At 50.6% G+C, this 16,321-nt stretch overlaps 1 protein-coding gene across 2 annotated transcripts in view; it reads right to left on the bottom strand.

Annotated features, from left to right (window-relative positions):
• CPNE2 (copine 2) overlaps positions 1-16,321 on the bottom strand; it is a 56,166-nt gene that overhangs the window by 27,471 nt on the left and 12,374 nt on the right. For both annotated transcript variants that reach the window (XM_074913307.1, XM_074913309.1), the window contains 3 exons: positions 13,564-13,760; positions 5,921-6,100; positions 2,561-2,635 (listed from right to left, as the gene is read on the bottom strand). In XM_074913307.1, the coding sequence (XP_074769408.1) occupies positions 2,561-2,635; positions 5,921-6,100; positions 13,564-13,731 (423 nt within the window). In that variant the 5' untranslated portion in view covers positions 13,732-13,760. The remainder of the gene's footprint in view (positions 1-2,560; positions 2,636-5,920; positions 6,101-13,563; positions 13,761-16,321) is intronic.

Genomic DNA, 16,321 nt, shown 5'->3' with positions numbered 1-16,321 from the left:
GGGAGAACAAGGTGCCAGGACACCCGAGCAGCCTCCTTTCCCTGTGACATCAGATCTAAAACAAAGCTTCTGGGAACAAACTCATCCCCTTTCTTGGGTGTCACATCTGAGCTGGTCTCATGTGGCTTTTCTGCACCAGGGCTCGTTCCGGACCTGGAAAAGCCTCCAAGGATGGAGCCAAGAGGAGGCAGAAGCCATAAAACCCCTTGCCAGCAAGATGTGCCACCTCATCCTCCATGTCCCAGGCTAGGCACAGCAAAAAGCAGCTGGACCATCCCTTTGGGGAGATGCCAGCGGCACCAAGGACTCGAGCCACGTCTCCGCACAATCACCTGACGAGACAGCCCCAAGGATGAAAACTCCACTGCTGCTGCTGAGGAGCCACAGCAGGTCGGAGGGCAGCCCAGATCACTTCGGTTTAAGACTTTATTCACATATGCTCCAGAAGGGCTTCGGCTGCCAACCACCAGTGGGGTGGTTTTATCTGGAACATGGTCTAATGAGTCTCTTGGTATTTTAAGAAAGGGAATGTTTATAACAAAAAACCACATTTATTCACTTCTGTTACCAGCCGTTTTCTGAATCACTTGTCTTTTTTTCCTCAACGCTGTGTCCTGCCCAAGCATCTGCTCCCCACCTCCCCCTCCTCCTCCTCCTCCTCTCCCTGGGGCCAGCTGAGCCATCCCGTGGCACCCCCCTGCCACAGCATCCTCCTGGGCAGGAGGGGCACCAGCAAGGCCAGGAGCATGGCGTGAACATTCTCCCTGCGCACGGTGCTCCCAAGCACTGGCTCTCACAAGGAGGCTACCCTTCACTGGAGACACACAGCATAATTACAGCAAGGCTTTTAGAAAAACTTGCAGAAATCAAGGGGACAATTTTCTGCAGAATGAGCAATCAGAGGGTTATTGGCACTTAGAGAGCCGGGGAGGTTGCAGAGACAAGGAGGCAGAGATGTAGCTTTTGAATCTGCCTGGGCAGCTGGGTGAGGGGACGAGCCGCAGCTCCCCAACAACCTCCCAGCCTTTCCTCAGAGGACACTGCTCTTTGGTCCACAGAGCAATGTGGTCACTGCATGCAAAATCAAATTCTCCCCTCTGCTCCGCATAGCTGTGAAGTCAGAAGTTCCCTACTTCAAAGCCAGGGAATGAGTGTTCCCTCCCACCCGGTCCTTGGTGGGCATGCGAGGTCACCAAAACCAGCATGAGGAAGAAGAGCTGTAAGGAAGCGGATGAAATTTGCCCTTTGCTGATCCCCTCAGTTGGTGTCTGGCATTTTAGAGCTCACTAGAGGCAACGTAAAAGCCAGACTGTGCAGACAAGCCAGGTACATCCTTGTGTCATGCTGCCGAGGGTGCTGGTAGCAACTTCTCTTGGCCACCATGGACAATAAAATCTCCACCGCTGTGTCTGGCAGAGGCATGTGGAAAGACCTCAGGATTGATTTCTACAAACAGTGGCTTACTTTGAGATTTTCACCATCTCTTCAAACCTAGGGACCCCCACATGATCCGCAAAAAAACAAATAGATCAAAAAACTGTATCAATGATACAAAATGAAGCAGACATCTCAGATTCTGATTTTTAATGAGACATTAGTGACAGATCAGGACCTTCTTTTTTTTAAAGCATGTAACCTTTTAACTTGACTGGAAATTTTTCATCTGGTTCCCACTCAAGTGCCGGATGAGGTGTTGAGAGCCCACTCCTCAGGGACAGCATCAGGCACCACTTGTGAACTCCACTGCAGCTTTTCCTTGGCATTTAAAGACTAACTGCAGCAATTAAGAGAGAAAGCTGGCAGCATCTTTCCAGCCTCTAGAGCAAGCAGCAATGGAGATGCCCTTGCAGCAGCCAGGTCCTCCACTTTTAAACTGCTATTAAACCCTTCCAGTGCGTTTAAACCTGATGGAGGTTTAACTCCTTGTTGGCCTTTTCTTCCACACCTTTGCTGACCATCTGCGTGTCTCACAGAACACATAATACAGAAGAGATCCAAAAAAGGATGGGACATGTGGCAGGAGGGAAATGTACCTAAATTTAGTCTTTTTAAAAAATCCATCACTAAATAGATCCACAGCAGGAAGGCCACTGCCCAAAGGGGTCTGCATCAGGAGCAGCAGCTGTTGCTATGAGAGTTGTTGCTATGGTATAGCTCCCATCCTCTTCCTACAAACAAAACCACCCAACGCCAGCAAAGGAATCAGACCTCTTACGTCCCGCTGCTCCAGGGAGGGCTGAGCAGGCATGTTGTACCAGATAACAAACAACAGCAGCATAGATTCATACTTCTCCAGATTGAGGTTTTTCTTATTTCAGAGACTGAAGCTGAGGTTGAAGACTCACACCTCTGGACACCAGGCAAACAGAGAACAAGATGGTACCTGCCCCAAATAAACTGTCCTCCAAACAGACAAGAGTGGGCAGGAAAATGGGAGGTAAAGGGAAATGTTCATGAGTTAAACCCCAGTCTCCTGGACCCGAGGTGAGTGTCCTGCACCGCCCCCAGGTTATTATCTGCCTTTACACACTCAGTAGATAACGTAAAGGAATAACCATACCGTTATCATCCCTTTCCCAGCTGGCTTGCCGTTCCCCAAAAGAAGGGTCCTGGTTATTTTCTTGCTGGAGACGATCTAGAGAAGTTAAAGAAAATAAAGTCATGATTGTACAAGTGATCAAAAGCAGACTCATAAGCAACTGATCATTGCTCATGTTAGTTAATTCAGATTAAGCATTCACAACAGTAGAAGAAATACATCATATTCAGGGATGACTGTGATACTGTGCGTACAAACAGTCACCCGAGTCCGGGGGGTGCAGGGCAGCAGCTGAATAGTGAAGAGCATTGACAGCACAAGAGGCTGAAGCACCACCTCCTGCTTAACCCAGGGACCAGCTCTTTGTGGTCAGTGGGACCTCACACAGCTGGTGCTACGTGATTTGTTTGCAGCGAAATCACAACTGAACCTTTCAAACCCCATTTTAAATACTTCTAACATGAACCCTGCCAGCAACTTGCTTTCAGGCCATATTTCCATGTGTGATTCCTGATTACAAGCTGGATGCTCTGCCCCAGCATCGTTCTGGACCCCCTGCACAGGGGTCAGAACCCCCAAAGCCATGAGGCCAGACAGGATGATCTGGGAGCTGAATTAAACCTCTTGAGATTTTTCCCAGATCATTGAGTTTCAGTTGCCTTCAGACCTGAGGATCCTGTAAGTTTTCTCCATGAGGTGCAGACCCCCACAGGGGGGCCTAGCAACCTGCTGGAACTATCTGTGCTCTGCTCCCGTACCTAGTGGGCACTCCTTCAAGACCTAGGGATTGCAGTTTAACAAGTGCAGTCCCATCCATCCCCCTGTTGCCACCTTTGGTTCTACATCACATGGTCAGAAAATAATAACGTTAATTAAAAAAAAATCACGTAATGAAATGGCTTAACTTGTTGCTCCTGCCATCCAGGTGATCCAGTCACACCTGGATTTCTCCCATCGCTCCCCAGAAGTGTTCTTCTCCCTCTTCTTGCAATTTCGAGGCAAAAACCTCTTCCCAGTGTGGCTAGCCAGCCATGTCCTGGTGCTTTTGATCCATAAATGCATAGGAATCACCAGCCAGAGTAACTAGATGTTTGTGCCACACTCTGTAGAGGTGAAATCTCCTTCTCAACCCTAGTGAGCAGAAACCACGGACACCCTCCAGCCTGCAACTTGATCCCTGTTACACTTCATTTGGCTGCAGAGGTCATTACAGGCCTGTGAATGATCCAAGCATCCTCTTAAATCTTACCACAGACCTAATTAGCTGCAATAAAACAATCTGGCTAATCTGACAGAGGTCCAATGCAAACTCAAAACTGAAAAGTCAGATGCTCACTGTGTGGTTGTTGCTTGCCCACAGCTGCTCCCCTTTTAAGAGCTGCTCATGCCTCAAAACCGGGCAGGCTTATGAAAACATCTCACCAGACCAGATCCAGCCATCAGAAAACCCACAGCAGGGTGGCTGAACCCACAAGCACCTGTCCACCCTGTTTCACCCCTCTCCTCACCAGGCACCTTTGTGCATGTGCTACCCCTCCAGTCCACCTCTGCCCCGTGACTGGGCTGTGCTGCAAGACCACACTGGCCACAGGGAGAGGAGGCTAACAGGGAATTTCAGGAAAAGAGGGAAAATGAGAAGGTCCCTTCCATTGCAAGCTGGTGTCTTGTGGACTAAAGGTCACCAAGAAGCTCACATGGGAACTGCTACAAAAACTCATGAGAACTGGGCACACACATAAGCCAAATTCTCTTGCAGAGTGTAAATACTTGCAAGACATTACAGAAGTTCAGAGCTCTCATTTCTTTCTGATGGACTAAGACCACCAGGTGTGCCTAAAGGCACAGTAGACAGGTAAGTCATGCCCATCAGCCACCATGGCTAAACCATCAACTGTTCTGAGCAAGCACCTTGGATGTGAGACCTGCCAACAGCTGCCTATCCCCACTACTACCACAACCACAGGATGGCCTGTCCAGTCTCACGCTCTGAGCTAATCACCTTTCAAAGCACCAGAAAGGGTTGAGCTGGTCTGGGTGACCCAACAAGCAGAAGAAAATAGGTCAGACTCTTCCACTTTCCTCCCCAGCACATACAGATAATGTTCCTCTCTGTCATGAGCCTGCAGAGCTGTGGACTTCTGCAGAGCCACCTTTAGGAATATCAAGGTTTCAGCTCTGTTTCTTTATGTCCATAAATTCTCTGCTTGCAGCTTCCATCAAGACCATGACCCTCACAATGAGCGTTTTTGAACTGTCCCACACCAGAGGTGGCTGTGTTTCAGCAATAGGAGAACTAACAGAAAAGGACAGGTTTGGTCTAAATCACTGACCACCAGCCTGGACTGTTGCCTGCACTGTCTCTTAACTTCTGCAGGAGCAGAATTAGGTCATCACAGAGCACTTCCAAAAACCCAGACATTAAACCTCAAATGCTGTAAATGTCAGTGCTCTTCTAACACATCAAGCTCTTGAGTTGGCAATGGTAAGGTCACTCGGCCCCCCTTGCTGTGTGCAGTGCCATATTGCAGTCTCTAATAAAGCAATCACATCCATGACCCTCCTTGAACACCTTGGGTTGGCTGTCCACACCGACCCACCTATTACAGTGTCTCCTTCCTCCCCGTTCCCAGCACCAAGCACAACAGAGACAGTTTCTCCCAGCCTCTGCACTTATGCCAGGTAATGCAGCAGCCCCAAGTTGCTGGATGCTGCAAAAGGACGGAAAAAATCCCCCTCATTCCCTGTCTCTGAGTCAGAGCAAGCTCAGACGACAAAGACATTTGGAGAATGTAGCTGCCAGCTTCTAACAGGGTCTGGACTTACGAATGCAAAACCTTCCAAAGGCTTATAAATTGCATTGTGTCCTGAAAGCTTTTCCACAGGAAGAACAGAAGACACATTCTTGCACCAGCACGCTAAAGCAGAAGAGATGATTTGCTACACAACAGCAGTGAACAAAGGTTTGCAAAAAAAATCTCCCCCCCACAAACCCAAACTGGGATAGAAAGGTAGACCACAATGCATCTTAACTTTAATCATCTGGAAGTTTACCAAGTCCAAATCCAAGCTGGTCATCGGGGGTCTTACTATAACCCATGGTGAGATACAGGTACCTCCAAAAGCTTCCAGTTAATACCTCTCTGCAGGCACCAGCACAAGCCCACACTATGACTACTTAGACTTGAGCCAGTAGCCAACAGCCCTAATGTGGAACAGCTCAACCTCAACAGTTGAAGCACGCCAAGCAAATCAAATTAGTTTTGCCAGGAAGGACCCAGCAAACTTTACAGTAGCAGCTCTAATCCCCTCATGCCCCTGTGGCTGACGTGATCTGGGGACCCTTTGCTGGAGGACAGATTGCTGCAGGGATCTCAGACTCACCATGCCCAGCGTGCAGGAGAATTCCCCCAGGAAGTCATGCTCATACAGCTGCATGCTTGACTTGTCCTGGTCAAACAAGGCAAACTTGAGCTTCTGCACTTCTTCAAAGTGGTAGTCAATGACAAACTTCTTGGCAAAAGCTGGGTTGAGGTTGTTCACGGCTGTCTCTGTCCTGTCAAGCTGCAAAGAAAAAAAAAAAAAAAAAAGAGACATTTAGGCATGTGGATCTTCCATCTTTGTCACTGCCATGTCTCCTCTCTGACTTCAGCTAGAATCCCTGCAGTGACCATCCGAGAGCGAATGCACCAGGCGTTCAGAAGAGCTACCCCTAAATGCAGACCATAATACCCAGCATACGCAAGGTGGGATCTGTCTAAACAAGTAACAGCACTTCATGCAGAGAGCTGCATCCCCAAGGACAACGTGCATGGGGCTGTACAAGCCCACCCCAGCCAACAGCCAGGATGGGAGTGCCCACCCAGCCGAGGCTCGGTGTGGACTCAAGGCTCACTGAAGCCAGAGCCATTTCTTTTCCTTCGAAGCCCTGTTGTTCCAGGAGCTGAAGCTCTCACACAGATCCTCAACCAGAACCTCATGGCTATAATGCCAAACTTGCTCCTTTCAGGCTGTGCAGCTAACAGCAAGGACAAGCAAAACAAGAAGTGTCACAAGCCAGAACAGCAACCCTCTAGACTTCAAACCAAAACATTCATGTGGTTTATTCTTGGCCCTCCATAGAAAAAAAGAGGGGAAAAAAAATTACTGAAGGCCATTTTTCATAGATTTCATCAAGCATTAGGAAAAATAAGAGGCTAGAAGGACCCAGAAGACACGACTTAATAGATTTTGTCATCCTGAGCTATTGCGAGCGGGCTGGAAGAAATTACATCTCTGACGGCTTGGAAGGGCAAGCGCACAGAGGATGATGGCAACTGGAAGGCGCGTGGGGAACCCGCTGTTGGAAGGGAAGCACCACAGCGGTCTGCAGCATCCCACAGCCAAGAGCAGCGATAAGAGCAGAGGAAACTTGGCAGGCAGCCGGTGGAAGTGTGGGTTTACAACGCAGCATGGCACAGGCGGACAGAAAGCTTTGTGTGAGCCAGAAAAAAAAAAAACAACAGGGACAGCCACACCGGAGATCCCAGGATACTGCCCTCTGGTAATGACCCCATAACTCAGAGAGCAGGAGGGCTGGGAGGATGGCAGCCCCAGGTGGGCTCACACAGAGACAGCCGCCCACAATTTTAGCCAGAGTGGCAGAAACTGGGAAAACTGGGAAACTGAGGTTGAGAAAAGCTGGTGTATTTACTTCTGGAAGTCAGTGGCCAAGGAGGGTCTGAACTCTAATATCAGGATCCATCATCCCCACCAGCCCATCATCCATCCCAAGACACACCAGGAAAGGGCAAGTTTGGAGCCCAACATGTAACATACCCTTATGAAGCTAAAACAGTCAGAAAGGATGCTGGGGGCACAGCCTGAGAGCTAAACAAGAACCGAACACCCACAGCCTGGGGTAAAGCCCTTCAGTAAGCAAACCAAGTAAGAGCTTTGCCAGAAGAGCAGCTATTGATATCGTAAGAGGTGGCAGCCAGTTTGGCATTGGAAGCACCAGTGGCTCCAAGCATCCAAGGTAGAACAGTCATGTGCCCACCAGAGCTGGCAGAGGAGCTGAGAGCGTTGGCCATTTGACACATTGCCCTCTTACCCCAGGATATGATAACAGGGGCTATTAAAAGAGAAAGAAAGGCACTTGCCAGCATGATTTTTATCAAAAGACTTTGGTGTCTGGAAAGACCTTCCCATCTGCCTGTGGGACAGCATGAAGTCACCAGCCATCCCACGGCCCCTGCCAGCATCCCACCTCATCTTGCAGCCAGGACACCTGGCCCTGGGCAAGGGTGAGCCACCGGCACATCCCAGGTCCCTTTCTGTAGGACCTCTGCAGAAAGGAACCACCATGCTGGCATCCCTGGGCAGCGCTGGGCTGCGGGACGGCGAGATGTCTGCCAGAGCTGTAGAACCAAGGGTAAGTATGGCAGAGCAGAAAAAAGCCCCCCAAAACCAGCAAAAAAAACCCAACCCACAAAGACATACTCTAGTCCCAAAGAAACCTACGCAGCACAGGAGGCAGGTTTTGGAGTGACTGAGTGAAAATGTGGTGAGTTTGTTATATATACCAACTATTGCAGTGTTTTTTGAAGTTGGTCACTTAGACTGTCTTAATTGCCAAGAAATGACTAAAGTAAATGCTGTGTTCCCAGAATAACCACCTGCTGCACTTCAGGGAATCAAATACACCAACACCAGTGGGCTGTAGGCTGGCCAGGGCCATGCAGCTTCACACAGATTCTTCCCTCTCTGCTGCCATCTCGTACTGAAGGACACCAGACATCTGTTCAGAGATGCAGTGGACCAAGAGCATCTCTACCTTCTTTCAGCGGCACAACACATGTCAATCCCCTCTCAAGCCTAGGAGATGAGACAGTGCAAGCAATGAAGATGGATTTCAGCTCCTTCCATGTTCTCTGAACTACTAGGAAGTCAGGGACCAAAGATAACCAGACCCCTCACTCCCAGGCACCAGTTCGAAGGAGAAAATTTGAGGTCCCAGCTCCAGCTTTGCCCTGGAAGGGGTGGGCCAGGGAAGGGGAAGAAAAAAAACCAGCCAATGCGTCTTGAACTAACCCTTTGGAGTGATGGGGCTTCCTTCAACACACAGATTACACTGAGTGTTTAATCTTCTGCCTATTGTCAGTGTGAAGCAGAACAAAATCACAAGCCCCAGCTGATTGCTGCACATAGTCACCTTGCCAGTGACCATCATGTATGAGGCTTCTTTACACCACCTCCACCAGGAGACAAGCATGCCATCAGCTCCTGCCTTCCCCTTCACCTCCAGCGCTTACATGTCTGCATTCCCTGTAAAGAGCAGAGGTGGCTTTGCCACCCAAGAGCAGAAAAGCTGAAAGGTTTTTAAGATGCAACCAGGCTAATTATGGATATGTATTTGGATAAGAGTCTTGATTCTACAAATCAGGCACGAAACCAGGAAATCATCTCCAGAGACAGCCCTTGTGTTCAAGGAACGCAGACAGAGTCCTCTGGCATCCGAAGGGAGGTTGGCTAAAGACCTTCAGGCATTTCCAGCATGTGGAGATGCTTGATGCTCCAACACTGGGAGGTGCTGTCCCAAGCGCCGAGGAAAGCTCACACTGAAGGTGCGGGGCTGGCCGGATGACTCAGGGCCACACGAAGGCAGCAGCACGGCTGAGTCATGTGTCCCTGCTCCCGGCATCACAGGCCAGGACTTTCATGGCTCCTGTGAGATGACGTCATCTGGCAGAACATTTAAACATCACCCATCTTCATGTCACTTCTCGGCCTGTGTGGTTTATTGTCCCTTCCTCCCCCATCCCCTCTGAGGCTGATTCACAAAGGTTTTTTAATTCCTATTAAGTTCAGCGAGACAAAATAATTGTATTTGGGAACAAATGTGACAGCTAGAAAGAACAGAGAGCAGAAATCTTTCTGTTGGTGTGAGCCAGTGCCACAGCCCCAACATCCAGCTCAGACACAGGCACCACCGCAGCGGGGGCTGGTCCTGGAGGAGGAGACCCACCTCCTAAACCAGGTCCGATGGCTGGGCCGTGTCGCTAACCCGGTGCAGAGGACACAGAGGTAGTGTGGTGGGATGGCTTGAGGCCACTGAGCTGCTGCTGTCCCCATCCATCCCCTACACTCAGCTATGTTATTGAGGCCACCGATTTCAGATGGGAAAGAGGCTCATCTTAGGGCAAGGGGCATGTCTGTGTGGCCAAAATCCACACAGGACAATGCCGGCACCCCTGGGCAGCTCTGAACCATGGTGGCATGAGCTGCTAAAGGTCTACCAAGTGTCCCATCCAGCCAGGCTCTGGCGGGAGATCCCCCCTCTCCTGGCCCTCCCCAGCATCCAGCCACAGCCCGGACCCACAGACCGCTACTGCCACATGTGGGTGCGGGGTGCCTGTGCCCCAGCTGTGCCCCCGCCGCGCCGGCTGACCGGGGCCAGCTCCACAGCATGCAAGCACACCACACCACACCACACCACGTGCTGGCTCGTGCAACACGCTAACCTCTGCTGAAGCCACAGCAGCCAAGCGCTGAGCAATCTGCCACTCAAGGCTGACATCCAGTGCCTATCGTGCCAGTTAAAAAGAAGCTAAAAATAGCAGAGGAAAAGAAAAAAAAAAAACAAACCATCATACGTTTGTAATGTAAGAGAAGCTTTGAAATCAAAACTGCTGGACTGAGACATTACTGACAGAAAGATAAATTCCTGAAAAGTACAATCAGGTCAAAGAGATGACACCTATCAAGGCTGGAAAGCTCATTAAGTCCCAGCCAGGCTGATGAGCAAAGTTAACTGCAGACCATGGTAAGGTGAGGTTTGTCCCCACACCCTCCCCACTAACAGCGAGGAGATCAGATGCAGGACACCTTAGGTGATGCCCATTGATTCACCAGCTCCTTGGCCAAGTGCTCAAAGGCTGTCCATGTACCTGGAAAATGAGACCACCTAATTTCCCAGGCACTGCGACAACTTTTGTTTAGCTTACATGATTTAATGTAACCCTTCGGCTCCTCATTTTGTGCTGCACCCAACACCACGTCACCCCCATGCTCTGATTACTTGCTCCCTTCCAGAACAACTGAAAAGAGGTCTTATACTACCTACAACCGCAGTTATAAAATGAAGTCCACACTTTTTTCCCCAGTCATTTTAGCCCAGATTCTTTCCCTTTGTAGCCAAAAGATTTTTTCTTAGGCATGGAGCTAAATGCTCTTGCACAGACTCTGGATTCACACCAATTTTACCACAGACAGCACGTTGCCCAACTCGGATGACCACAGAAGAAGATGACAAATATAGCTTCTCCACGTGAGATGCTGGACAGTCAACAAAGAACCATGAAAACCATCCTTAGGAGTTCTTGGTCCGCTCTGTGCACACCCTGACTGCAAAACTAGCAGCAGATCATCTGCCTGGGGAACCCACCCAAGTGAGACCACTTGCTGTTGCAGCAGCACTGCTAATGATGACCAAGGTCATGCTGCTCAAAGCCAGTTCAGGCACCTCTGGATGAACCATGGCACCGGCAGCATGCACACACCCAGTCCCCATGCAGCATACACCTGTGTCCCCTCCCGGCAGGAGGGGGATTTTCAAAGGAATACACATCCAGTTGGTGAGTATGCTGGGAAGCAAGCTTTTGGGATCAAGCCAACATTTTACTTATGCTACAAAACAATTCAGACAGCTGCTGAGGGCTCTTTTCCTCGTGCTCTGTTAGCCTGGTTAGCAGCAGCCTCGTCCTGCTAAAGTGGAGGGATGGGAACAACACACAAGGGCTCTTTGTGCGCTGCCTGCGTCTCGGAAAGGATGGATTTATCTTGTGTTCACCTACTGCCAGGGATGGCAGAGCCATGGAAAGTCCTCCTGTCCTTAAAGAGCCTTTTATCAGCAGGGTCTTGCCCTGGAGTAAGCTTGTGTTGGAGTGCGTGGGGAAGCAGGGTAAATGAACGCAGCTCTCAGCTCCTTAGTGCATAAAAGGAAAATAAAAACACGCGCTCCCAGCCATGGGAGCATGCCAGTGTGCTCAGCTGAGCACCGTGTCAGTGCTCACAGCCCACAGGCATGCACATCTGCTGGGCGGAGGGTCCTGGTGTAGCAGGGATACACAAAGCTGGCAAGAAGGATAGTCATGGGATCAGAGTCTGGTTTGGGTTGAAAGGGAAGATCATCTAGTCCAACCCTCTGCCATGGGCAGGGACATCTGTCACTAGCCCAGGTTGCCCAAAGCCCTGTCCAACCTGGCCTTGAACCCTTCCAGGGATGGGGCAGCCAGCCACAACTTCTCTGGGCAACCTGTGCCAGGGCCTCACCACCCTCATCATGCATTTCTTCCTTATGTCCAGTCTAAACTTGCCCTCTCAGTTTAAAACTGTTGCCCATTGTTCTGTCACTGCAGGCCTTGGTAGAAAGTCTCTCTCCACCTTTCTTAGAAACCTCTCTTATGTATAGGAAGGCCATAGTGAGGTCTCCCCAGAGCCTTCCTTTCTTCAGCTGAACCCCCTCAACTCTCTCAGCCTGTCCTCACAGGGGGGTCCTCCAGCCCCCTGATCATCTTCGTGGCCTCCTCTGGACCTGCTCAAGCAGGTCCGTGTCCTTCTGGCATTGGAGACCCCAAAGCTGGACACAGCACTGCAAGGGGGTTTCACAAGAATGGAGCAGAGGGGGAGAATCCCCTCCCTTGCCCTGTTGGCCACACTTCCCTTGATGCAGCCCAGGATACGGTTGGCTTTCTGGGCTGCGAGCACACATTGCCAGGTCATGTCACCCACCAGTATCCCAAGTCACCCCCTAGTATCCCAAGTCGTTCTTCACAGGGCTGCTCTCCATCCATCCACCCATCCACCCATCCACCCTTCCATCCATCCATCCATCCATCCATCCACCCATCCATCCATCCCCCAGTCTGTACAGGTACTGAGGATTGCCCTGACCCAGGTGCAGGACCGTGCACTTGGCCTTGTTGAACCTCATGAGATTTGCACGGGCCCACTCCCTGCCAGTCATGGTCCCTGTGGATGGCACATATCAACTGCACCATTCAGCTTGGTGTCATCTGCAAACTTGCTGAGGGTTCACTTAATCCCACTGTCTATGTCATGATCCCTCCTCTCCTCTCTTCCTGTAGGAATCACTTTTCTCATTTGTAATGAGACAGCTTCTGAAACCAAACAAATAACAAGATCATCTTCAGGTTCTTCTCAGGGCCTCCCAGTATCAAACACGGCAGTTGAAGCACGTATTTATGAGATTTCTGGTAAGGAGGAAAGACCAATGTCTGCAAAGAGTTTACTGGAGATTTGCCAGCTGGTTGCTTTCTGTCTGCAGCTGAACTGATCCAAACCCCGGTGCACCCAGCTCCCAGCAGTCTCCTTCCCCATCCCACGGCCCTGTGCTCTCCACAACCAGCCCGTGAAATGCCCAGCTTAAGGACTGCTGACCTTGATATACCTCTTGAAGGAGGTGTTCAGAGCACGAGCTACCCTGGATAGCGTTCTTCCACTGGACTGACCTGCCAGACCCTCATCCAGGCCTCCAGGAAGAGCCACTCTTCAAGCAAAACCCAAAGACCAGTTTCCTACGTACCTCGGGATCCAAGAACAAGCTTATCTTGACTCACCTAGAAACATGCCCTCTTGCAAGCCAGATCTCACAACATCTGTCACATGGGATCAGCATTTCAGGCACCCAAATCCGAAGCACCCCCAGCTTACAGCAGACTGAGAAAGGGCTGGGATGACTTTGAAGGTGGCAAGATCCTTTCACACCTGCCACGTGACTTTCCAGAGGTTGGCATTTTGAGATGCGTGGTTAATTCTAACCCCCAGTGCAAAGCAGGAAGCACTGACAGAGGAAGGACCAGTTGCAAAACACACCAGCACACGCACACAGCCTCGGGAGGACTACAAGAGCTTTCACCTCTGATCAGGGAGGAACAAGGATCAGCCTTGTAGTGGAGCACAGAGGGAGGAGACACCAGCACGGGCAAACCACAGGAGGAAGAAATCCACACAACTTTAGGACTTACCTCCACCCACTTCCCATTGACTTCCATGAAGAGGACGCAGAAGGGGTCGGATTTGGAAGTGACATCCCTGTCCAGAAGGTTTTGGCCGCAGACGGACAGCTCGACTCTGCAGACGCAGTACTGGGAGCCGACGGGCCCCGCCGGTGTGGGAGTCACGGTGTACGCCATGGACTCCAGCAGTAGCAGCTCCAGGCAGTCTGTGGGACACGAGAATGGAGAGAAACCTCAGTGCAAGTGGGAAGACAGAAAATGCTCTGTCAGGCCGGTGGATTGGGCACAGACAGGGAGTCTACATCCAGACCTTCATACTCTAAGTTACACTTAATAAGTGACAAGGCTTTCCTGGCTCCAAAGCATCTGCCCCGGCCAGTCACCATCCCCATGTGGCCACCATATCAGGCAGACCTCCTGAGTGGAAGCCCAGCAGAGCACCTGCAACCTGCCTTGGTTTTGCTCCATAAATGACAGATTTTCAATGAAAAGTAGTATCTTCTGCTTACCCCCCTGAGGGAGTGGAGGGTCCCCAACCTCTTCTTCCAGCATGCTGGGGGTTTTTGTGGGGAGGAGCTACACTTCTACACCATCTTTCCGCATGAAAACTTGCCAAGCCATGGACCTAAGTTATGAGGGCCAAACTTGAGCTCTGTCCCCCAAATTGTCATAGGGAAAGGGGCGAGACCATGAGGAAGAGGGGGGGGGAAGGCAGCTCCAAACCTGGTTCAGCCCCATCTCCACCCAATTCACCAGGCCAGCTGAAAGCAGTGGCTCTGGCAGCAATTAAAAAGCAACAATAGTTGGTTCACAGAAGAATAAGGCAAATGTGACAACCACTGCCTGACCTGGTGCACAGGATGATTTACAGGGCCCTGACAAAACCCCCTTTGTCATAAGAACAGTTTACCAAAAGTCCACCTCCAAAGCCATTTTGCAGAGATAAATGTGTTTTATATCATGATTAGTGCAAAACCCTATCCCACAGGACAGTTTTGCCTTCTGGTGTACAGTTTCCTCAGCAAAAAACACCAAAGGTCTTCAACAGAGAAGAGGAAAAGGGCGAAAAAAGATAAGAAAAAGCATTTTCAGATTAATTTACACAAATAAACTTTTGCAGCTGGGCTTGCCAGTGGAGAGAGCCCTCTTTTCATCAGCTGCTTCAATACCTTTCTCCCTCTTTTTCAAGAGTGGCTCCTGGCTCACCCACTTTATCTGAAAAGCACTTCATCTGAAAGGCACAAGTATTTACAAGCACTTGCGTGGCTGGGAGCTGGGCTGCTGCCCTTGCAGCTCAGCCTCTAAGCTGGGATAGGAATGGGGGACAGGGAGGGAGTGACCCCAGCAAGGCTGGGGGAGAGGGAGCTCCAGGCTCACCACCAGTCACCCTGAGCACTCAGCCCAGCTGCAATGAATACTGAGTGGAAAAGAGCTCCTGCTTCCAAAGCTCTGAGTCCTCCTCTCATACCTGCCAACATCTCTGCTTGGCACTAATTCACCAGAAAGAAGCCCGATTTTAACCCCCAACAGTAAATGCAAGGTCTTCATCACAGTCTGCTGCTCAGGGTCAGAGTGGTGCAATGATTGCAGCCCCATAGGAGCCCAAAAACACCACCAGAAGAAGAAAATCTCCATCCTTGGCTGCACACAGATGTGTACATCACCAAAACAGCACCCACATCCCTTCCCCAAGCACGGTTTCCCCTTGCCTACATCAACCACATCTCATGCCGTCACTCCCCATCCACAGCAGCGCAACACCAAAATGGTGGCAGTGTGACACCAAAATGGTGGCACATGTGGGCAACCATCCATCTACTGTGACTTCAAGGAGAAACCCATGCAGAAGCAAAAGTCTTCATCCATCATGAAGCCCCTGCGGCCACTGGGGTGATGGCTCCAAAACACCCATCCCCACTGGAGCTACCTCTGCTCCTCTCAAGCCCATGTTGGCAGTTGCAGCTAAAACAAAGATTTTATTTATTTTTTTTCCTTAACGCGCAGATCATGTAATCGATGTCTTAAAATAGCCAGGCTTGTTCTATTTATGCTGCTGCCTGTCTGCTGCTCCCTCCAAAAAGCAAACACGGGGCAGCTGTACTGGCGTGGACCTGGTCCTGCCAGAGCAGGGAGATCTGGGCTGGGTTTTTCCATCTCCCCTTCCCCCAAATCTCGGCACCGTCTCACAAAAAGAAGAGGCAGCAAATGACTCAGTGGAAAAAGCTTTTTCCCAGGGCTGGCAGACAGAAAACATCCTCTCGGCGTGCTGCGCATCGCCCATGCTCCAGCCCCTGGGCTCAGCCTGCCATGCTCCCCGAGGAGCACATGGTCAAAATGGGAAGATGCTGCCACCCTCTTCCCCATCATCCCAGTGAAGATGATTTTTCCACTGAAGAGCTGCTGGTCCAGCCAGCCACTAGCGATGGAGATGCCAAAGAGATGGGCAGCTCTCCCAAATCATGGCTTGGGCTACTCGTCCCCACCAGCTCCAGTCCTGGTGTAAAACCCTGAGGAGCGCAACCATCCTGATTCAGCCAAAAAGTGATTAGTTCAAATGAAAAAGTCATTTTCCCAGCCAGGTTGGCTTCCAAACAACCCAACAGAAAAGACAATGCTCAGAGAGGTGACAGGAGCAGAAGGTGGTGATGCCACCAGGGCACCGCCATGTCTGTACGTGCCATCATCTCTCATCCACACGCACCGTCCTGCCCCAGGAAACAGCCCCAGGAGCCGCCTCCTCCCCACCAGAAAGTCACAGCCGCCCCTT

Source organism: Athene noctua, chromosome 9 (genome assembly GCF_965140245.1).
Source record: "Athene noctua chromosome 9, bAthNoc1.hap1.1, whole genome shotgun sequence".
NCBI lineage: Eukaryota > Metazoa > Chordata > Aves > Strigiformes > Strigidae > Athene > Athene noctua.
This window is presented reverse-complemented; position numbering and strand designations above follow the sequence as displayed.